Source organism: Ochotona princeps, chromosome 15, assembly GCF_030435755.1.
Source record: "Ochotona princeps isolate mOchPri1 chromosome 15, mOchPri1.hap1, whole genome shotgun sequence".
In the NCBI taxonomy this organism is placed as follows: domain Eukaryota; kingdom Metazoa; phylum Chordata; class Mammalia; order Lagomorpha; family Ochotonidae; genus Ochotona; species Ochotona princeps.
The window spans coordinates 16515352-16537747 of record NC_080846.1 but is presented as its reverse complement, the minus strand read 5'-3'; the positions used below and the strand labels follow the sequence as shown (position 1 = coordinate 16537747).

General features: G+C 51.5%; 1 protein-coding gene across 3 annotated transcripts; it reads left to right on the top strand.

The window, feature by feature from the left end:
- Positions 1-183: 183 nt before the first annotated feature.
- Positions 184-21599, top strand: TIMELESS (timeless circadian regulator). Of its 3 annotated transcripts, none has more exons than XM_058673548.1 (29): positions 184-320; positions 4380-4533; positions 4971-5124; positions 5254-5368; positions 5457-5519; positions 5739-5840; positions 6020-6175; positions 6404-6537; positions 6661-6748; positions 7051-7227; positions 7521-7738; positions 7930-8033; positions 8152-8321; positions 10704-10838; positions 10944-11095; positions 13999-14096; positions 14186-14312; positions 14409-14610; positions 14873-15018; positions 15508-15593; positions 15685-15802; positions 15890-15975; positions 16205-16347; positions 16463-16646; positions 16728-16796; positions 16894-17012; positions 19450-19678; positions 20751-20837; positions 20976-21599. In XM_058673548.1, the coding sequence occupies exons 2-29, from the start codon at positions 4437-4439 to the stop codon at positions 21050-21052; spliced, it is 3636 nt and encodes a 1211-aa protein (XP_058529531.1). In that variant the 5' UTR covers positions 184-320; positions 4380-4436; the 3' UTR covers positions 21053-21599. The 3 variants fall into 3 exon arrangements, with proteins under 3 accessions (XP_058529531.1, XP_058529532.1, XP_058529530.1); XM_058673549.1 differs by lacking the exon at positions 184-320 and adding an exon at positions 605-1012; XM_058673547.1 differs by lacking the exon at positions 184-320 and adding an exon at positions 605-1075.
- The last annotated feature ends 797 nt before the right edge of the window (positions 21600-22396 follow it).

The following is a 22396-nucleotide window of genomic DNA, read 5'->3' as shown; positions in this document are numbered from 1 at the left end:
GGGGAGAATATTTGTAAATCCACCTCTACTTGCACTTGGATTCCTATCATCATTCATCAAAAGACTCAAATTGCAGTAACTGCAGTTCACTGTGGGATACCGACTCATAACAACAGTCCGAGTACTCGCTTCCCTCTCTTTATTTTATCACCAACTTCATAACACCCCCACGCGCAGAGCCAGCTGGACCAGCCCGCCCGCCCAGCCACGCTACCGACGCTGGCAGGAACTGGTCCGCCCGAGCCAGTGGCGGGAAATGTCGCAGGCCGGAGTGTGAGGGCTGCAGGTTCCTCGGGCCCCCGAAGACCCGCAGGGAGGGGGTGAGTGAGTGTGGCGAGGGGCGCTCTAGGCCGACGCCTGCCCCTTGCGAAGCCACGGGACATCTCGGTGGGGTTGCGGAACCCCCTTTCCCGCGGCCCGGTTTGAATGTTCGAAGGTAGGGGGCGGGGCGCGGCTCTGGACGCAGGCGCAGTACTGTCCCTTCCGCGCTGTGTCCCAGCGCCGCATCGTTTCCGGTGGTGTGGACCAGAGTTTGGCGTTGGGATGGGCCCTGGAGGGGTGTGGAACCCCTGAAGTAGAGCGAAAGAAGACATTCCCCTGGATGTCCGCGTCGGGATGCCCCATTCGGCTGCTTGGATCTTGGGTTCTTACGGAAGGCATTCGTCCCTTCCCGCGGATGTAGGAGAACCCAGCTTCTGTTGGGGTTCGTCAGCGGGGAACCACCGGCCTGTAGCGTCTGTCCTGTGCTCGGCCTTTGTTGCTGACACTAGAGCTCAGAGGACTTGTTCCCGTGTAGCTGAGAATAACTGTCCGCCGTAAATCCTTACCCCGTCACTGCGTGTCCCTGATGTTTAGCATAATTTTCTGAGCCCCCCCCCGTTATTATTGATTTTTCATCTCGTTTGGTTGCCCTCCGGACACATGCAAAGGATGTTTTCTACGCTGTTCTTGTTCATACTCAGCCCCTCTATTCCTGCCGTACCTTCCTTTTGGAAGTTTGCTTCTCTGCCAGGTGAACTTGACTGAATTCAGGTCAAGGTCAAGTGTCCTGTGAAAGCCGGCTTCAACTGCCCTGGTAGGTCTAGCTAGTCCCTTCCCAGTGGCAGTCATAACAACTCAGAGTAATTTGCCGGAGTTCCTGACTCAGGCTAAGCACCGGGTGTCCACAGTTTCTGCTCTTAAGGCCCTCCTACTGGGGGTAGGAAAAACAGGTGCAGGTGACCAAGAAGGCCTCCCTGGCTGGTGTCTCCACTGCTCTCCACAGGCGCACATCCTGTGTCCTGGTGCCTCAGGCTTTCGCCCCCATCTCTTGTCCCTCAGCTTCTGTGGACCCAGGATTCCATACCCTAAGGGGTTTGCTTTTCAGTGCAGGTGTCTACAGAAGCTTGAGTGAGAATCACTCCACAAGTATTTAACACTTGTCCAAGCTTCACTCCTTGAACATTTTGATCCAATCACCAGGCTCTGAAAATTCAGAGGTGGCTAAAAACCCATTCCTATTGTCTGGAATCTGAGTCTGATAGAGACAAGTGTTGAGCGTTGTAACTGTTACATACAAATGAGATGTAAAAGACTGGTGGAAGTCTGAGTAGGACACAAAGTAGGTGGGAAGGAGAAATCAGGGCAAGTGCCATTTGGGTAGTCTTTTTAAGATTTATTTATTTTTATTTGGAAGGCATATTTACAGAGAGGAGAGATAAAGATCTGTTAGCTGATTCACTCCCCTCGTGGTCGCAGCAGCTAGAGCTGAGCCGATCTGAAGCCAAGAACCTGGAGCTGCTTCGGGTCTCCCACTTGAGTGAAGGGTCCCAAGGCTTTGGTCCATCCTCGACTGCTTTCCCTGGCCACAAGCAGGGAGCTGGATGAGAAAGGAAGATGCTGGGATTAGATGGGAAGCAGGGCCGCCTGAATTAGAACCGGTGCCCATATGGGATCCCAGTGCATTCAAGGCAAGTACTTTAGCTATTAGGCCACCGCATCAGGCCCTAGAAATATGTAAGGTTTAATAGAAGGAAACAAGAATGGTTCTGGGTAGTGAGAAGACAGAAAGGTTAGGTAGGAGGAACAGAGTGAGGTGTGCTCACAGACTGCTGACGCTATCTGGGAAGGCCTCATGGAGGAAGGTCATTTGAGCCCAGTTTTGCCTAGGTTTAGTGCCTTTGAAGGCAGGAGAGAAAGGCCTTCCAGGCGCAATAAATATACCGAGCCAAAGTTTGGGGAGCTGGGGAGTGCAGTTTCACATCTCGGAACATGTACTAGGTGTTTCTTGGTGGAAGGCTGAGAGCTGGAGGAAGCTATCAAGCATGGACCCCTAGAGAAAGTGGCAGCTGGGTAGGAGTGCACAACAATACAAACAACTAGGTTAGAAACCAGGAGAGGATGAGGAAGCCAGGTGGACTGGAAAATAGCTTTCAGTCCACTGAATGAGAGTGAGGAAGGTCAACTCCCAGCTTTCTGTCCCTGCGTGATTATTTTTCACAGCGTGTCTCTACCGGACAAGAATGGGCTCCTGTTGAAAGCTCTTTTATTCCTGACTCAGTGAATGGATCCAAGGCCTTGGGGCCCCTGTCCTGGGAGCACCACAACAAGTCAGCTGACCCATTTCTTCTGTTTTGTTGCCCAGCAGCCTGGATTTATCAGAACTGCAGGGGATTAGGACCGGAAGCCCAGGGGTCACTTAAGTAACTTCTTTCCTCCTCTCACCTGTCAGGAACACTTTCTCCCTGTCTCGTTTCTGTGGGAGCCAGGAAGGAAGGCTACTCCCTCTTTGGGGCTGGGAAGGGGGGCGGAACAGAGGTCTGAATTCTCTGTATATTTTCCATGTTATAAATACGAACTCCTACTTAGAACTGGGGTTCTGTTGAGGAGCTGTGGGAAAGAGGGAAGCTGCGGAGTGCATGAGGTTGTTCCTATCCGTGGCTTTGTCTCCGCTCTTAGAGGCCCATGTAGCCTTAAACTTTATAGTACAGCTGATGATGCCTCAGCTTGTTGCCTGGGAGGGTTTTTGGACTTGGCCTCCTCACAGCTCTGCTCTCTGTTTTCCGGTCGTCAGGCTGCTGCTTGGAGAGAAGACAGTGAGTCCTTTATGCTGGACACAAATGCATGCACATATGCACGTGGTGCATGTCTGAACATGCACATGTGCCTGTGTATGCACATCATTGGTTTCCAAAGAAACTGAATTTGTCTTTGAGGAGGACCAAGGAGTCTGCACATGGTCCTGGAGGCCAGGGCTCAGGGTTTGCAGGGTGCAGCGATGGGGGCAAGGCGGGGGGCTACAAAGGGCTGTCTTTCTTCCCTTCTGTTGGTCACTCAGTGAGTACTTTCCCAATGGCTCCTGTTATTGGGCTGAGTGGCCAGAAAGTAGGTTAACACAGGCTGGGGAGGCGGGGCCAAGTACTAGGGGGTTAGTAGGTAACCTGAAGAAATAGACCAGTTACATCAATGCAGGGAAATAATATCAGGTATTAAACCTTAGTCGTTGGACACTCACTACCCATTTCCAGTGTGTGATCTGAGGTGGAGTCAGGCTGGAGGTAAGCACCAGGGCCGGGAAGGGCCTCTTGAGGAAGCCATCAAGGGTGCATGGGTAGTGTGGCCATAGGTATCAAGGTGTCAGCCTCAGTGAATGTTCCCAGCTGTGCAGAAAAGCAGGGAAAAGATACAGTGTGTTGAAGGTCTGGGGGAAGGTATGTCTGAATTGCTCTTGTCAAGTTGTGCAATGTCCCAGATTGCAAGTCTGTGCCTCCTTGCTTATCCCATGAGGGTACAGGGTTGCTGGTCAGAGGGGATGAGCTTCAAACTGGGCAAACATTCCTCCCAGAGAGTGATAGACAGTTTACCAGTTCTTTGTCTCTCCTCTCCCATTCTGTTCCAGACTTACCTAGGACATTCCCAAGGTTTTATGGGCAGCTTAAATGTTCTTATCTTCAGTGCCCCCTGACATCCTGGGGCTCCTGGGATGTATCAAACCCTAAGTGTAATCCCTGTGAGGTCAGAGCTAGGCTTTCTTAATTCCTGCATGTATGAGAGCCATGACTGTAAGTTGCAGGTGGCTGTGGGAGAGCTTCCTCTCACCCTCCCAATGATGCTTGCAGAGGGACAGGCTCAGAGTCCACACCCTTCTGTAACCAGCCTGTCTTCCTGTTCAGCTTCCTACTGACATGGGTGGGTTCTGCAGTTATATATCTGTAACCCACAGGCGGGACTTGGTTTGGTTTCATCAGGTGAAAGTCTTAGGCTAATGCTTTCCCTGGAGCATAGCAGCACTACTGATCCCTTCAGAGGTCCCAATGCCACGAGCATTGTGCCAAGTCCTCCTGTTGCCCCACCTTGTCCTGGAGACTGCTTTGCATTTGTTTCTCTCCCTGTCTCTGCAGGCCTCACAGTTTCCGTCTCTGCCTTCTCTGCTTCCCTCTTGGCTGGTCCTCTGATGTATGGACTTGTACATGATGAACTGTGAACTTTTAGCCACATGTAGTGCCCTAGGATACCTGGAGGGAGACACTTACCACAAAGAACCAGACTGCTTAGGTAAGTGCCTTGCTTGGGAAGCAGGTAAAAAATGGGTTGCGAGACGTGGCTGTTTGGACGGTGGTAAAGATGCTGTTTGGGACACTTGGTTGCATGTTTTTGGGGTGTCTGGTTCCAGTGCCCACTCCTCCACTTCTGATCTGGCCTCCTGCAAATTGTGCACCCTGGGGGACAACAGGTGATGGCTCACGTGCTCAAGCCCCTACCATTCATTTGGGAGACCCCAATTTAGTTCCTCAGCTCTTGGCTTTGGCCTGGCCCAGTTCTGGTTGTTGTAGACTTTTAAGAGAGTGCACCAGTGGGTAGATCTCTTTCTTTCAAATAAAATGAAAAGATAAAAGTAAAATGTTTCATTTGCTTGAATTGAGGCCCAGCCTTGGACCTGGGCTGGGAGCCTCAACCAAGTTCTATCTGCATGCTTTGTCCTGCGTCTGAAGAGAGTGTGAAAGATTTGATCCGTTACTTGAGGCATGAGGATGAGACGCGGGATGTGCGGCAGCAGCTGGGGGCAGCCCAGATCCTGCAGAGTGACCTGCTGCCCATCCTCACCCAGCACCGCCAGGACAAGCCTCTCTTCGATGCTGTCATCAGGTTCAGTCCCAGCTTCTCACCTTTTCCCTGGCAAGCCTGGGCTGATGGGTTATTGAGGTTTTGTTTTGTTTCATTTTTGTGCCTGCTGAGGAAATTCAGTGGCTTCTCCCTCCTGCCTTGTCTCCCCAGACTGATGGTGAACTTGACACAGCCAGCCTTGTTGTGCTTTGGCAGTGTGCCTAAGGAGCCCAGCTTCCGGCATCACTTTCTGCAAGTACTTACTTACCTACAGGCCTACAAAGAGGTGAGGCTTTCATTGCAAGTGCCCAGGGCTGAGTGGGGGCTGTGGGGGAGGGAGAGGGACTACTCAGGCATTGTTCCCCATGACCCAGGCCTTTGCCAGTGAGAAGACTTTTGGGGTCCTCAGTGAAACCTTGTATGAGCTGCTGCAGCTGGTGAGCAAGAGGGCAAGGAAGGGGGCAGGAAAGGGGATGGGGAAGAGACGCTTACGTGGGAGAATGGCTGCCATTCCTGGGGCATCCAGCCTCCGGGCAGCAGCTGCTTAAACTCTCCCACTTTCTTTCTTTTTAATCTTGATGCTCTCCCAGCCAGGGGAGAGACCTGCCACCTCCCTAAGGGAGTCTCTCCCGCTGACTCTTCCTTCTCACCACTAGGGCTGGGAGGAACGGCAGGAGGAAGACAACCTGCTGATTGAGCGGATTCTGCTGCTAGTCAGAAATATCCTGCATGTCCCAGCTGACCTCGATCAGCAGAAGGTGAAGGGCCAAGGGCAGGGAGCGGGAGAAGGAGCAGGGACTGCATCCCTCTGGTTGGATCCAGTGCCCTCTACAGGCATTTCCATCCTCTCACAGACCTCAGTCAAGGAGGGCTGGAGAGCTTCAAGGACGGGCAGTAGGACTGAGCTCCCCTTGTACCCTTGGCTCTCTCTGCTTAGAGCATCGACGACGATGCCAGTGTCCATGACCAGCTCCTCTGGGCGGTGCACCTGAGCGGCCTGGATGACCTGCTCCTCTTCCTGGCCAGCTCGCCTGCTGAGCAGCAATGGAGCCTACATGTGCTAGAAATTATCTCCCTCATGTTTCGGGAGCAGGTGCGACACCCTGGATTGTGGACCCTGTCCTGTTAATGCTGTGTGGCCAGGAAATTGCTGTGATTGTCACTGCCAGACTGCCTTGAAAAAGGCTGGCAACAGGTGGAGGGGGCCGTGTCTTGAGTTTAGGGTCCCATCAGCAATCCTGTTTTGCTTTATTCTTTGTCTTCCCAGGAAGGGGTACTCAGGACAAGGACTAACTGTCTGTTCTCCCTGTTCCAAATCTAGAACCCCGAGCAGCTGGCCAGAGCAGGGCAGGGTCACCTGGCTCAGGAGCGGAGCAGGGAGGTGGTAGAACTGGAAGTGCTGCGGCAGCGAGAGATGGCAGAGAAGAAGACTCGAGCCCTTCAGCGGGGCAACAGGTGTGGGGCAAATAAGTAGAACGCCCAGGGATAGGGGCCAACTCTAGGGCAGCAGGCCACAGACACCCTTGCACAGCCTTGACTCACCCTAAACCTTTTGTTTTTTCTTCTTCCTCCCTGCAGACATTCCCGGTTTGGGGGTTCCTATGTTGTCCAGGGCCTGAAGTCCATCGGGGAGCGGGATCTCATCTTTCACAAAGGTCTTCAGAAGGTGAGTAGTCTCACCACTGAGCTGGGGATGGTGGTCTTGCAGGTATAAGAAGGGTAGTTGTCCAGGAGGGAGTGAACCTGCCCTGTTCTTAAGCTTTTGAGAGACGGTGGCAAGGGTAGAAATTGAGCTCCTGGCACCAGCTATGTCTTCTCTTTGTTTTCACTTAGAACCAGAGTGGGACAAGCTGGTAAGGGCTTCTCTGAGAAAACTGCCACAATGGGTCATGGAAGAAACAGCAGGGGGAGAATGGTTAGGAATTGTTCTCATTCCCCATAACCCACACTCTCCCAACCATCCCACAGCTTCAAAACTACACCTCCGACTTGGGAAAGCAGCCACGGAGGGTGCTGAAGCGGCGCCAGGCCGCCCAGGACCTGTCTGTCCAGCGACGCTCAGCCCTCAATGTGCGGCTGTTCCTCAGAGACTTCTGCTCCGAGTTCTTGGAGAACTGTTACAACCGGCTCATGGGCTCTGTGAAGGTGAGAGGCCGTAGGACACGTGCAGGTGGCGTGCAGGTGGTTGGGTGGGGAGTTCGTGGGAGGCTGACTCCAGAGTGGACTGGCAGAGGTGCCAGGAGGTAAGGGATGGCTGCCTGACAGAAAGTCCCCAGAGGGAGGGAAGGGCATGGGGAGAAGAGGAGGAAGTAGGAACTTGTCTCTGGAACCTGCCCACCATCACAGGACAAGAGGGAATTGGGAGCCCTGAGGTTGTCATTACCATCGCCGTCATCATCATCAACACTGTTTCATCTTGTCTTTGTCTCCCATGTTAGGATCACCTGCTCCGGGAGAAAGCTCAGCAGCATGACGAAACCTACTACATGTGGGCCTTGGCTTTCTTCATGGCCTTCAACCGAGCTGCCTCCTTCCGGCCAGGGCTGGTGTCTGAAACACTTAGTGTGCGCACCTTCCACTTCATTGAGCAGAACCTTACCAACTACTATGAGATGATGCTGACTGACCGCAAGGAAGCTGCCTCCTGGGCACGCCGGTCAGTGGGGTAGCCACTGGAGTCAGAGTGGGACCCAGCTTGTGTGTGGTGCTTGGCCTGATTCAGGAAGGAGGTGGTCACACTAGGAAGCCAGCTCTCTCATGTCACTGTGGTTTGGGACTGGGCAGCTGCTGGTCTATGAGCTGTGCCCTAATTTGTCCTCCATTTCACCTCTTTCCCTCAACTACCAGGATGCACTTGGCTCTCAAGGCCTATCAGGAGCTGCTGGCCACAGTGAATGAGATGGACATGTCCCCAGAGGAGGCTGTGAGGGAGAGCAGCCGTATCATCAAGAGTGAGGCCCTGGCCCGCCCTCCTCCTGGGCTCCTCCTTCCTAGTCCCAACTTTGTCCGTCTCTCCTCTCCCACACTCTCAGACTAGTCCTTCCATCCCCTCCCTTCCCCGTTCCCTAGACAACATTTTCTATGTGATGGAGTACCGAGAACTGTTCCTGGCACTCTTCCGGAAGTTTGACGAGAGGTGGCAGCCCCGCTCTTACCTCCGGGACCTGGTGGAAACTACCCACCTCTTCCTCAAGATGTTGGAGCGGTTCTGCCGGAGCCGTGGGAACCTGATGGTGCAGGTACGAGTAGGCCCTGAAATGTGGAAAGAGCTGTGAGGTCAGGGTAAGGGACAGGGGCTCTTCCTCTTCACATTCTCCACAGCTTATGATTGACACTACCGTGAGCTAGAGGGCGAGAGGATGTGAGTTGACCAGTTTCCTTCTCCCATTGCAAGAATCCTTATTCTACACAAATATCACAATTCATGCTTTAAACACCTACTATGTGCACATGAACCCTGGGGACTCATAGTTTCACAATTTGGCAATTATGTATCATATATCCTGGTACTTCAGAAAGCTTCTGGAAAACTGGGATTAGAAGATAAGTTTTTTTTTTTTTTGGCTACAAAAACATTTGGAAACCAAGGCTTTTTTTAATGAACTTTTTTGTAAAAAATAAACCTATCTTCCTTAAAATTTATTTGAGAGACAGACAGACCTCTCCTGTTCACTTGTTCACTTGCCATTTGCCCATAACCTGTGGTCAGGACAGGTCCAGGCCAAAGCCAGGGGTCTAGGATCACTTGGTCCAGGTCTCTGGCATGTGCTTGAGCCATCTCTGCTGTCTCCCAGGGTGCACATTATCAGGAAGCTGGAATTTTGGCTGTGCCAGATACACACCCCTTATCTCTTCATTCTTTTTTTCCGTGAGCTGGGTGGAATACCCTTGTACTTCTGAAGTGTTAGAATGAGGTGGAAATTGAAAGCTGGGAGGTCAGGAATCCACTTCTGCTTTATTCTGATAGAACAAACTCAGGCTGCTCATGACAGTCTCTGAAATCCTAAAGCTTTGCTGGGACTACCTATCCTTGAGGCTAGAATTGAATAATCAGGGAAAAGAACCTAACATGAGAGGAAAACCGCAAGGACTTTGTGTCCCAGAGACACAGAGATTCTGCTTGGTAAACACTCAGATTCCTTGCCTGAACCTTCGTTTAATCCCAGTTGCTGCAGTTTAATAAATCACCCAGAACTGGACATGAATGGGCCCTCACGGCAGTGAGGCAACTCAGGGCTCCACGGTGCTGTCAGTCATGAAGCACGCTGTCAGTTATTGAGTATTCACTCCACATCAGACCTCCTTGGTCCTGGTTTCTGTGTAACCATCACATCAGCACTAAGGCATTCGGCACAAAGGAATGAGGTGGTTTGTGTAAGACTGTCATGGTAAATGGCCGGCATCTGCATCTGGCCAGGTCTGCTGGCCTCCTGACTTTTGACAGGTTCAATTAGAAGTTCCTTGAATAGAGAATGAACCTTCAGGGCCCCCTAGTCCCTCCTCTGTGACTTTATAGTACCCACAAAGATGTTTTTGAGTAACTACCCAAGAACTGATCCACAGCTATGACATGAGGGGAGCAAGATTTGGGTATTGACTCGGTCTCCTACTTTTCCAAAATGTTCACCCTGCCCACCCACCCCCCCAAAATTGCAGGCTTTACTTTTGCAGTTTGTAAAGCCTTATTTTCATGTATCTTATCTGATCTTTGTGGCAAATCATCTTTAAGAGATCGCTGCTTTTGGCAGGCACTTTCTGGCCCATGAAATGAGTCAGTGCTGTTTCTAGGTCTTGCAGTGTTTTTTTGTTTTGTTTTGTTTTTTTTTAAGATTTATTCATTTTTATTACAGCCAGATATACACAGAGGAGGAGAGACAGAGAGGAAGATCTTCCATCCGATGATTCATTCCCCAAGTGAGCCGCAACGGGTCGATGCGCGCCGATCCGAAGCCGGGAACCTGGAACCTCTTCCGGGTCTCCCACGCGGGTGCAGTGTCCCAATGCATTGGGCCGTCCTCAATTGCTTTCCCAGGCCACAAGCAGGGAGCTGGATGGGAAGTGGAGCTGCCGGGACTAGAACCGGTGCCCATATGGGATCCCGGGGCTTTCAAGGCGAGGACTTTAGCCACTAGGCCACTTTAGCCACGGGCCCTTGCAGTGGTTTTTTTACTTTTAGTTATTTGATTTGATTTAGAAGACAGACAGATCTTCCATCCAATGGTCTCATCCCCCACATGCCCATGACAGCCAGGGCTGAGCCAGGCTAAAGCCAAGATCCAGGAGCTCAATCTGAGTCTTCCCACATGGTTGACAGAAACCCAGGAGACTTGAGCCATCACTTTGCTGCCTACTAGGGCACACACTGGAAGGAAACTGGAATCTGGAGTGGAGCCAGGCTCAAACCAGACATCTAGTAAAATATGGACGACCCAAGAAGCCCATCCTGCCATGGCTTTTTTTGAGTTTGAGCTAAAAAGAGACACTCTTTACTGTTGTCTGTGTGTCCATCATGGACACCCTGTGAGTGTCCAGTTCACCAATTTAGTACTAGATAAGACACTGATGAGGAAAAAGACTTCCTTAGCCCTCCTGCCATCCTCATTTGGTTCTTTTCCCCGTAGAACAAACGGAAGAAGAGAAAGAAGAAGAAGAAAGCCCCAGATCAGGCTGCTGCTGCTGGTCATGCCCCAAGTAGCCCAGGGGAGCTGGAGGCCACGTGGCCTGCCCTGGCTGAGCAGTTACAATGCTGTGTCCAGGTGGGTGGTTGTAAAAACCTGATGTTTCTTGAGGACAGTGCGCTGTGCCCAAGATTGGGCTTCCCCCTACACTTGTGCTCCCACGGCTTCTTTGTCTCGCTCTAGAATTCTGAGCTCAGTGTGGACCCCGTGGTTCCCTTTGACGCGGCCTCAGAGGTGCCTGTAGAAGAGCAGCGGGCAGACGCCATGGTGCGGATCCAAGACTGCCTCTTGGCTGGCCAGGCCCGGCAGGCTCTGACCCTCCTGAGGTCGGCCCGGTAAGAACACTACCCACTTGTCCCTGGACTCTGGGGACACCCTGGCTGTGATACAGGATTCTTAGAGTTTAAAAGAGAAAGTCCCATGGGGTGCCACCGCCTGTGATGTCCACCTCCTGTACTGGAGTGCAGGTTCAAGTCCCAACTGCTCCACTTCAGATCCAGGTCCCTACTAAAGCATCTGGGAAGGCTGCTAAGGGTAGCCCAAATGTTTGGGGCCCTGCCACCAACATAGAAGACCTGGATAGAATTTGGGGCTCCTGGCTTTAGCTTGAACCAACCTCAGCCCCTGCTGTTGTAGCCATTTGGGAAGTGAACCAGCACTTTGTCTTTCAGCTAAATACATAAGTAAGAAAATAATCTTTTTTTTTTTTTTTTTAAGATTTATTCATTTTATTACAGCCAGATATACATAGAGGAGGAGAGACAGAGAGGAAGATCCTCCATCCTATGATTCACTCCCCAAGTGAGCCGCAACGGGTCGATGCGCGCCGATCCGAAGCCGGGAACCCAGAACCCCTTCCGGGTCTCCCACATGGATGCAGGGTCCCAAGGCTTTGGGCCGTCCTCAACTGCTTTCCCAGGCCACAAGCAGGGAGCTGGATGGGAAGTGGAGCTGCCGGGACTAGAACCGGCGCCCACATGGGATCCCGGGGCCCCCAAGGCAAGGACTCCAGCCGCTAGGCCACGCCGCCAGGCCGAAAAATAATCTTTTTCTTAAAAAAAAGTCAGTAAGTCCCCACTTAGGATGGCTGCATGCTGTATCAGAGTACCTGGTTCAAGTTCTCATTCCTCCATTAAACAGGAGGGGGGCAGCACAGTAGCCTAGCGGCTAAAGTCCTCGCCTTGAACGCACCGGGATCCCATATGGGCACTGGTCTGTGTCCCAGGAGCACTGTTTCCCATCCAGTTACCTGCTTGTGGCCTGGGAAAGCAGTTGAAGACGGCCTTGGGACCCTGCACCCATGTGGGAGACCTGGAAGACACTCCAGGCTCCTGGCTTCTGATTGGCTTATCTCCAGCCTTGTGGCTGCTTGGGGAATAAATCAACAGACACAAGATCTTCCTCTCCATCTCTCCTCCTCTCTGTATATTTGACTTTGCAATAGAAATAAATATATCTTTAAAAAAGAGAGAGAGAAAGAGGAAAGATATAATTTATTTATGTTGAAAGAGCTGCAGAGAAAGACAGATGCCTTCCATCTCCTGGTTCAGTCCTCAAGTGACTACAATAGGCAGTGCTGGCCCAGGCCAAAACCAGGAGCCAAGAGCTTCATCTAAGTTTCCCATAGCAATGTAGGGGCCCAAATGCTTAGACCATCTTCTACTGTCTTTTTCAGGCCATTAACAGGAAGATAGATCAGAAATAGAGTAGCCAGGACACAAACCGGTAGCTAACATAGAGATGGCTTTACCCTCTCTATGGTGCAACTCCAAGTGCTCTTCCTGTGCTTTTGATCCAGCTTCCTGCAAATCCAGCACCTGGCAAGGCAATAGATGTACGTGGGTCCCTGCCATACACATACCAAACCCAAATGGAGTTCTTGGCTTCTGACTTCATCCTGGCCTAGCCCTGGCTATTGTGGCCATTTGGAGTGAACCATTAGATGGAAGATCTCTCTCTCTCTACTTCTCTCCGTCTGCCTTCCTCCCTCCCTCCTGTTCCAAATAAATAAGTAAGTCTTAAAAAACACAGTCTCAGGCCTGGCGTGGTGGCCTACCATCTAAAGTCCCCACATCTAAAGTGCCGGGATCCCATATGGGTGCCGGTACTAATCCTGGCTGCCCTGCTTCCCATCCAGCTCCCTGCTTGTGGCCTAGGAAAGCAGTTGAAGACAACCCAAAGCTTTGGGACCCTGCACCCATGTGGGAGACTCAGGAGGCTACTGGCTTCGGATCAGCTCAGCTCCGACCATTGTGGTCACTTGGGGAATGAATCACTGGACAGAAGATCTTTCTCTCTGTCTCTCCTCCTCTCTGTATATCTGACTTTGCAATAAAAATAAATATGTCTTAAAAAAAAAACATGGAAAACACAGTCCCTTCCAAGGTCCCAGGATTCTATGCTCAGCACTGCCTCTTGGAGAGTTTTGGTGGGTTTGTATTTGAGAGAGGCAGAGAGATCGTCCATCCACTGATTCACACCCCTAATGCCTACCACTGTCAGGATTGGGTCAAGGTAAAACCAGGAGCCTGGGATAATCTCTTGCAGGGCCTGGAGCACCCAAACATCACCTGCTGCCTCCCAGGATGTGTTAGCAGGAAGTTGGTTTGAAATTGGATCTGGGATTCAAACCCAGCAACCTGAATACGGGATGTGGACATCCCAAATGGCATCTTAATCATTGTGCCAACTGCCCACCCATTTGATTACTTTTTGAGAAATATCAGAAAGCACAGTAAATTAGGAAATTGGGGTAGGGGGTGGGGGAACAGATATGATGCTGGTAGCCAAGAGTAACTATCATTAACATTTTGAAAAATAGCCTTCCCGGTTTTTTAATTTGTCATGGACATCTTATGTGTTTCTCCTTTCACAAAAAATGAAATACTTTGCACACTGATATACATATTTACTTCTTAATATGTTTAGAGCATAATTTTTTACCAGATGTGTTTCTGTGATTGCTGGTGGCTTTAAAACACCCTTCCATGAGTATGGACAGTCAGTGAGCTACATGTCAAACATTTAGACAGACATCTACATCATTTGCATTTTGCTCTTACTGGATTGTTATTGCAATGTGACCTGAGGGCAGTGTTTTCTAGCTTGTATCCTTTTTATTTTTTTCTAGCTGACATGTGAAAGGGATTTAAATTCCTTCTCCCTCTTGAAATCATGTCAGATTTCCTAGGGCCAGGTGCATTTGTGAAAAAACTTTCTTTTCCTTTCTGTGTTCCAGGGAGGTGTGGCCAGAAGGAGATGTGTTCGGCTCTCCAGACATTTCCCCAGAGGAGGAAATCCAGCTGCTGAAAGAAATCCTCTATGCCCCGCTGCCCCGTGAGGCTCCAGTCCCTTCCGCCTGTCCGCTGCAAGCTCTTTTCCAGCACCAGGGCAATGCAGACCCAGTAACCTTCACCTTTCTGTAGGGCAGCCAGGGGGAGAAGAACATGGGCCAGAGGAAGAAGAGGGGGAAGAGGAGGTGGAGGAAGAGGAAGAGTTGCAAGAGGTCCAGGTGTCTGAGAAAGAATTTAACTTCATGGACTACCTGAAACGGTGAGAGCCACGAGGGCTGTGCTGGTACCCAGGGTGGCGATCACAAGGACGGGCAGTGCTTGGGCTGACGTCTTCTCTGTGCCTGTGTCGCCACAGCTTCGCCTGTTGCACCGTCGTGCGAGCCTACGTGCTGCTGCTGCGGAGCTACCAGCAGAACAGTGCCTACACGAACCACTGCGCCGTCAAGATGCTGCACCGGCTGGCCCATGACCTCAAGATGGAAGCCCTGCTCTTCCAGCTCTCAATCTTCTGCCTCTTCAATCGCCTGCTCAGTGACCCTGCTGCTGAAGCCTACAAAGTGAGAGGAATCCAGGGGTGTGGGGGTCATCAGAGTCCCCAGGGTAAATAGACCCCCCTTCAAGAAAGAAAGGCGGCTGGCCGATGTCCTCAGCTGGAGGATGACAAGACCAGGCAGGCAGGCTGAAAGAGCTGGGTGGGAAAGGAGGAAAAAGAGATAGAGTGGGAATGGGTCAGTTGGGAGTAGGGGGAGAAAGGCACCAGAAGCTGCCATATGGCTCCGTCTGAGCCACAGGCCTCCCAACAGCCTCCCTGTACTACAGGAGCTGGTGACTTTTGCCAAGTACATCGTGGGCAAGTTCTTCGCATTGGCCGCCGTCAACCAGAAAGCCTTCGTGGAGCTGCTGTTCTGGAAGAACACAGCCGTGGTGCGAGAGATGACAGAGGGCTATGGCTCCCTGGACAGTGGGTGAGCCTGGGGAGGGGCCAGGAGAGGCTGATACGGCAGGAGTCCTGGTGTCAGACCTGGTGGAGTTTGCAAATCGTATGTGTGGTATTTCCCCTGTCACTGGTAAGAAAACAGGCCCAGGTGGAGAAATGCTTTACCCAGGGTTACCCAAGAGGAGCAGGGACTGGAGCCCAAAGTTGCCAGGTTGCTCGTCTCCTCTTCACCTGCCAGCCCACAGGGGTTGCTAGGAGGAGTCCCTTCACCCCAAGAGTGCTAGGAAGCCACAGGCATTCAAAGAAATAACATGTGTCCTCTTTCCCTTAGTTGTTCACCTCCTCTCTGTTTCCCATGATGCTCTTAGCCACGGGAACATCTGGTTGCATGGGCCTGGCCTGGAGGGGAGGCACAGCAGAGGCTTCTGCTACCCGGCTCCTTCCAGTTCCCTGCCTCACCCTCCTTGCTCTTCTGGGCTAGCACCTCCATGCTGTTCTCTGTCTCTTCGCCCTATAGGACATCCAGTCGCCGGGCACCTGTGTGGAGCCCCGAGGAGGAAGCCCAGCTTCAGGAACTGTACCTGGCCCACAAGGATGTGGAAGGTGTGAGGCCTTGCAACCCAGAGTGCTTGTAAAGGGGGCATCCAGGGGTCCGAGACACTTTCTTCACTGCCCCACTCCTTGTTTACCCCAGGGGAGGACGTGGTAGAAGCCATCCTGGCACGCCTGAAATCTGTGCCTCGCACACGCAAGCAGGTCATCCATCACCTGGTGCGGCTGGGGCTGGCCGACAGCATCAAGGACTTCCAGAGGTAGGGGCACGCACTGTGCAGGGCATCGGAGGGGAGTGGGGAAGACACTGTCCTCTCCTGGGGCCCTCTCTGCTGACTCCCCCACAGGAAGAAAGGGACGCGCATTGTGCTGTGGACGGAAGACCAGGAGCTGGAACTGCGTCGGCTTTTTGAGGAGTTTCAGGACTCGGATGGTGAGTGCGGGGGAGGCCCCGGGGCCAGAGCCCTACCATGTTATTGGATTTCCTTTCCTTCTCCCCCTTCTTCCCCAGGGACGCACACGCCAGCCCTTCTGCCCACTTGCCGTGTCTGGAAGCATCACCCTGGGGTGAAGTGAGGCCGTCCTCCCAGATGGCTTCTGACATCCTTTCCTGTCTCCTTCCCCCTGCTGCTCTCGGGTCCTCAAACGCCTGCTCCCCACAGACATCCTGGGTCACATCATGAAGAACATCACAGCCAAACGCTCCCGGGCCCGAGTTGTGGATAAACTGCTGGCACTGGGACTGGTGGCTGAGCGGCGGGAGCTGTACAAGAAACGGCGCAAGAAACCAGCCCCCTCCGGCCTGGTAACAGTCTGACCCCGGCCCTGCAGGTTGGGTGCACTCCCCAGACAGTGTGGGAAGACCCCACTAAGTTTCTTACATTGCCTCCTCTTCCATCCCTGCCTGTGGTTAATTGCAGCCCGACGGGGGGACTTCCCCGAAAGATTTATCCCAGGAAGACCTAGAAGAGGAGGAGGAGGAAAATCTGCCAGAGGAAGAGAGTGACAGAGATGAAGAGACAGGGGAGGACTGGGGAGGTGGCCAGATCCAGGGGAGCTCAGTGTCTCTGGCCGAGAGCCTGGGCCGAGGACTGCGTCAGGAAGGTGAGGCCCTTGCTTGGGAGTGGCATCGCAGGCTGGGAGCTGGGAGCAAAGACCAAACTGGAGCTTCTGTTTTATGTTTAGGCTTCTCTGCCCCCATCTTGTGGCTCCAGAGCTGTCTAAGCAGAGCAGCAGACGACAGGGAGGAGGATGGTGAGTGAAGGATGGTTGTAGGAGGACTGGAAACCGCTGGGGATCAGTCATGGAGTAGGTAGCCAGTCCTGTCGACTGAGTGTTGACCCTGTCATAGGCTGCTCCCAGGCAGTCCCATTGGTGCCACTGACTGAAGAAAATGAGGAAGCAATAGAAAGTGAACAGTTTCAGCGGCTGCTGCGCAAGCTCGGGATTCGGCCACCAGCATCGGGGCAGGTAAGCACGCCAGGTGCGGTGCTGGCTGAGGCGTGTTGTCCCTCTCCTGGCATTCGCCCCTGTCCCCTCCTTGGCCCTGTACTGTCATTGACCTTCTCCGCATTGGTGCCCTTCCTGTCTCTGATTGAGGCTCCTACAGCAGCTGTCCTCCTAGGCTCCCTGTCTCCAGTCTCCTCTTCTGCTAAGTCCATCTTCCCCAGCAGCGTAAGACTGATCTTCCTAACATACAGTGTTGATTATTCGCATCCTTGTCCCAAACAATTGGCAGTGCCCCCCACTGCTTGCAGAAAGGAGTCTGTAGCCTGCATGTAGCATGGCTTGGCCAGTCATCATAGCCTCATGGCCATGCCACTAACTCCCCTACTGTATACCATAGTCAGCCTGGACTGCTTTCCTTTCTTCATTAGCAGGCTTTCTCATGGCTCCACGTGGTGGAATGTGCGAGGCCTTCCATTGGAGTGTCCCAAACACACACACACACACACACACACCATAGATCCCCGGGATGTGCTCATTCATTTATCCAATTAGCAACTGTGTTTGCATCTTATGGCTTTATTTGTTGAACTGGAACTATGGAATCATGGATTAAGCTGCTACCCATAACCCCAGTATCCGATATGGCACCGAGAAAACAACGGAAGGTAGCCATAGTACTTGAGCTCCTGCCAGTCACCAGGGAGACCAGGATGGAGTTCCTGGCTTCAGCCTACCCCTGCCCCAGCCATTACAGCCATCTGGGGAGTGAACCAACTGGTGGAAGATCTCTGTCTCTCCTTTCTCTAACTTTACCTTTTTTTAAAAATTCAATTTATTTGAAAGGCAGAGTTAGATGTAAAGAGTGAGACAGACAAATTGCTTTCCCAGCTGCATTAGCAGGTGGCTGGCTTAGAAGTACCAGGAATGCAAGAGCAACAGGAAATCAAAGTGACATCCTTTTTTTTTTTTAATTTATTTTATTTTTTTTATTAGAAAGTCAGACATACAGAGAGGAGAGACAGAGAGGAAGATTTTCTGGCTGCTGATTCACTCCAGAAGTGGCAGCAAAGGCCAGAGCTGAGCCAGTTTGAAGCCAGGAGCCAGCTTCTTCCGAATCTCCCATACTGGTATGGGGTCCCAAGGCTTTGGCTGTCCTAGACTGCTTCCCCAGGCCATGAGCAGGGAACTGAATGGGAAGCAGGGCCGCTGGGACACAAAGCGGTGTCCATATGGGATCCTAGTTCGTGCAAGCCAAGGACTTCAGCCACTAGGCTACCGTGCTGGGCCCAAAGTGACATGTTTATAGGATGCCAGTGTTGCAGTGGCAGCAAAATTGGCTATGCCACATTGTCAACCCCGACTCTTGTCTTTTTTTTTTTTAAGACTTATTTTATTTTTATTGCAAAGTCAGATATACAGAGAGGAGGAGAGACAGAGAGGAAGATCCTCCATCCTATGATTCACTTCCCAAGTGGACACAACAACCGGAGCTGAGCCAGTCCGAAAACAGGAGCTGGTAGCTTCTTCCAGGTCTCCCACATGGGTGCAGGGTCCCAAGGCTTTGGGCCGTCCTCGACTGCTTTCCCAGGCCACAAGCAGGGAGCCGGATGGGAAGCGGGGTTACCGGGATTAGAACCGGCGCCCATATAAGATCCTGGTGCTTGCAAGGCAATAATTTTAGCCACTAGGCTACTGTGCTGGGCCCTGACTGTGCCTTTTGAATAAATCTTTTTTTTTTTTTTAAGATTTATTCAATATGGAAATAATAGTCTTACCCACTTTCCTGTAGCCCTGGAACTTTTTACCCTAATTAACTATATAAAGATTGTCAAAAATATAATAAAAAAATGAAAAAAAATTATTTTTTTAAAGACTTATTTATCTTTCTTTTATTGGAAAGTCAGATATACACAGAGGAGGAGAGACAGATAGGAAGATCTTCCAACCGATGGTTCACTCCCCAAGCAGCCGCAACTGCTGAAGCTGAGCCATTCTGAAGCCAGGAGCCAGGAGCTTTTTCCGGGTCTCCCACACGGGTGCAGGGTCCCAAGGCTTTGGGCTGTCCTCGACTGTTTTCCCAGGCCACAAGCAGGGAGGTAGATGGGAAGCGGGACTGCTGGGATTAGAACCGGTGCCCATATGGGATCCTGGCGCGTGCAAGGTGAGGATTTTAACCACTACACTATCGTGCCAGGCCCTGAATAAATAAATCTTCATTTAAAAGCAGACATAGGGTCCAGCATGGTAGCCTAGTAGCTAAAATGTCCTCACCTTGCACATGCCCTCTCTCTCATTTCTCTTTTCCTCTATTTCTCTTCCCTTTCCAATAAAAACAAATAAATCCTTTTTTTTTTTTTAAAAAAAAAAGGGTCATATTCAATGAGGAATACCAAAACTCTGGTTTTAGTGGAGGCTGTTCCTCTTCTTTGCTGTCATTGTCAGTGCTCTGCCCCTGCAGGAAACTTTCTGGAGAATTCCAGCCAAGCTGAGTCCCACCCAGCTGCGGCGAGCAGCCGCTTCTTTGAGTCAACTGGAGGAAGAGGAGGAGAAGCTGCAACCGGAGAGAACCCATGCAAGCCCTGGGGAGCGAGCCCCGGTGGAGGAGCAGCAGAGGGAGCCCCAAGCTGAGGCCCTGGAGGCCCTCATGGTGGCCCGCAAACAGAAAGCTGGCCTGGCAGCACCAGAGGGTAGTATCGTGACTGTTCTTGTGTTACTGTAGCTGTGTGCAGAGGCCCATGAGTTACTGTGAGGAGGGAAGGGCCTGTGGGTCTGTCAGATTTTCATGATTTGTTTAAAATATTTCTACACCTTCTTCATCTTCATCTTTGTCATCTTTTTTTTTTTTTTTTAAAGATTTATTTTGTTTTTATTGGAAAGTTAGATATACAGAGAGGAGGAGAGGCAGGGAGGAAGATCTTCCATCCGATGATTCACTCCCCAAGTGACAGCAACGGCCAGTGCTATGCCAATCTGGAGCCAGGAGCCAGGAACTTCTTCCATGTCTCCCACACGGATACAAGGTCCCAAAGCCTTGGGCCGTCCTCGACTGCTTTCCCAGGCCACAAGCAGGGAGCTGGATGGGAAGTGGAGCTGCCGGTATTAGAACCGGCGCCCATATGGGATCCCGGGGTATTCAAGGCAAGGACTTTAGCCACTAGGCCACGCCGCCGGACCCATCTTTTTTTTTTAAATATGAGAAGCAGTGGGACAGAGCTTTCATCTATCGATTTGCTCCCCTGATTGCCCACAACTACTGTGACGGCGGGGGCCAAGCCCAGGAGCAGGAAATGGGACCCAGGTATCCACGTTGGTGACGGGCAGAGTCAGCCCCAGGCACTCTGATGTGGGATGGAGGTATCTTAACCTCTAGGCTTAAAAGCCCACTTCTCAGGTTTCTGTTGTAATGAAACACCTTTGACAGCCTAATTGTACATGGAGAAGAGTTGGCATTGGCTTGTGGTACTGGGGATGCAAAGCACGAACACCATGCTGCAGGTTCTCGCAGGGCTCCTCTGGACCACAGCACCCTGTGGCAGGTGAACATGTTCATTTCTGTCCCTCTGCTACATGGGACCCCACTACAGTGGTTTAATCAATCACCCCCAAAAGGCTCACCTCCACACCCTCATTAGGTTAAATTCCCACCCCATTCATGCCATTAACATGAGGCCTGGAGGATTGAACTCTGCATTAGTTCACAGTGATGAGTCATATCTGCAGCCCAGGTCCCTGACCTGTGCTTCTTTATGGTCACTTCAGAGGACGAGACTGATGAGGAGAAGGAGCACCTGCCAGTAGCACCCACGAAGCGACACCTCCTGGACAGTGATGAGGAAGAGGAGGGAGGTAAGGAGGGACACAGAGGTCGTGAGTCTGACCCAACCTGCATTTTATAGTCTCCGTCACACTTGTGACAGGCCCTGCCACCTTCCTGCCCTCTAATGTGTCTGGGTGCTCACTCTCTCCCCACCGTCATTCCTGTAGCACCAGAAGTGGGAGCTCCACGAAGCCTTCACAAGAAGAAACGGTTCCAGATTGAAGATGAAGATGAGGATGACTGAGCCAGAGGCTTCAGGACAGCAGTAGCCCAATTGGCTCTGGTGAATTTAAATCCCAATGCCGCTTACAGACAGAAGCAGTAGAGTTCTGGGCTCTGCCGTGGTCTTAGGACCCAAGGCCTTTAGGCAACGGTGTCGGACTCTTCTGCAGTGACTCTGCCTCTCCCACTGTCACAATACACCCACCAGCAATCTAGAGGCTTAGTCCTCTCTTCTCAGATTCATCCACTTTGGCTATTGGAGACCCTTGGCCAATGAGAGAAGCGAGTGAATTATGGAGGGTCCCGCTCTGTGAGGATTTCTGCTGGAGCCTGTTCGTAGCCCCAGCCAGGGGAGCTGCCCAGCATGGTGGGTGGGGGTGTCACACCCTGGGAAGCACCGCATACCTCTGTCCTCTTGTCTTTCCTGTGATCAGCCGCATGCCAGGTGGAGCTTGATCGTTGCTCTCTCCACGGGACACAGGCTTGGCATGCAGTGTTCTGCAGGCAGATGATGAATTTGGTCAGTGTTTGGTAATTGGATTAAACAGTGTTTGGTAATTGTTTCATTAGTTTGGTAACTGATTTGAATTAATTCAGTATTGAAACAAAGTGGCCAACCCCAGTCTGATTTGCCAATCTGTTGAAGTGCATAGCTGGGTTTTGGGAAGAACTTAACATATTTTAGGGTTAAAAGAGGCCAACAGCCTACCTTTTGTTTCTGTTTTCCCTCTTTCCTTATCACAGACACAGGAAAAAAAAATGAATCCATAATTCTTTGTCTAAGGTAGAAAGAAGCAGGAGCTACAAATAGAGAAAAAGCTGCTTTGAGAGCCTGGGGCAGAGGAGATGGACAAATGTTGTAAATACCACATCTTTAGCAGTTCTTGGATAGATAAACAAGTTTTCTGGCTCTCGTTTTCAGCTGAGGTTGGGTGAAGGGGAGGTCGTCAGGAAGGCTCCAGGGTAATCCATGAGGTTGGACTGTCTGTTCCTGGGATTTGGTTGTTTTCCCCATGAACAGGTGAAGTTCTCCCCAGCCTCTGCATGTGGGGTGAAGCCTTCTCTAGAGTAGGATCCTCGCCAGCCCTGGCTGGGCGTGATGGCTGCATCCTGAGGCTTTACCCACTTCACAACCTGAGCATTCCTTTCCAACATGGCTGTCCTACTGTCCCACCACGTTTCAGGCCATGCTGTGCCTTTGCTCAGAAGACAATCCTTTGGGGTTTTTATGGAAGGTTTATCACATAGGCATGACTGATGAAATCACTAGCCTTTGGTTTATTTGCTTACCTCCCTCCCAGTTAGGGTGGAGATGGGATGAGACTGAAAGTTCTAGCCATCTGGGCCTGGTGCAATAGCATAGCGG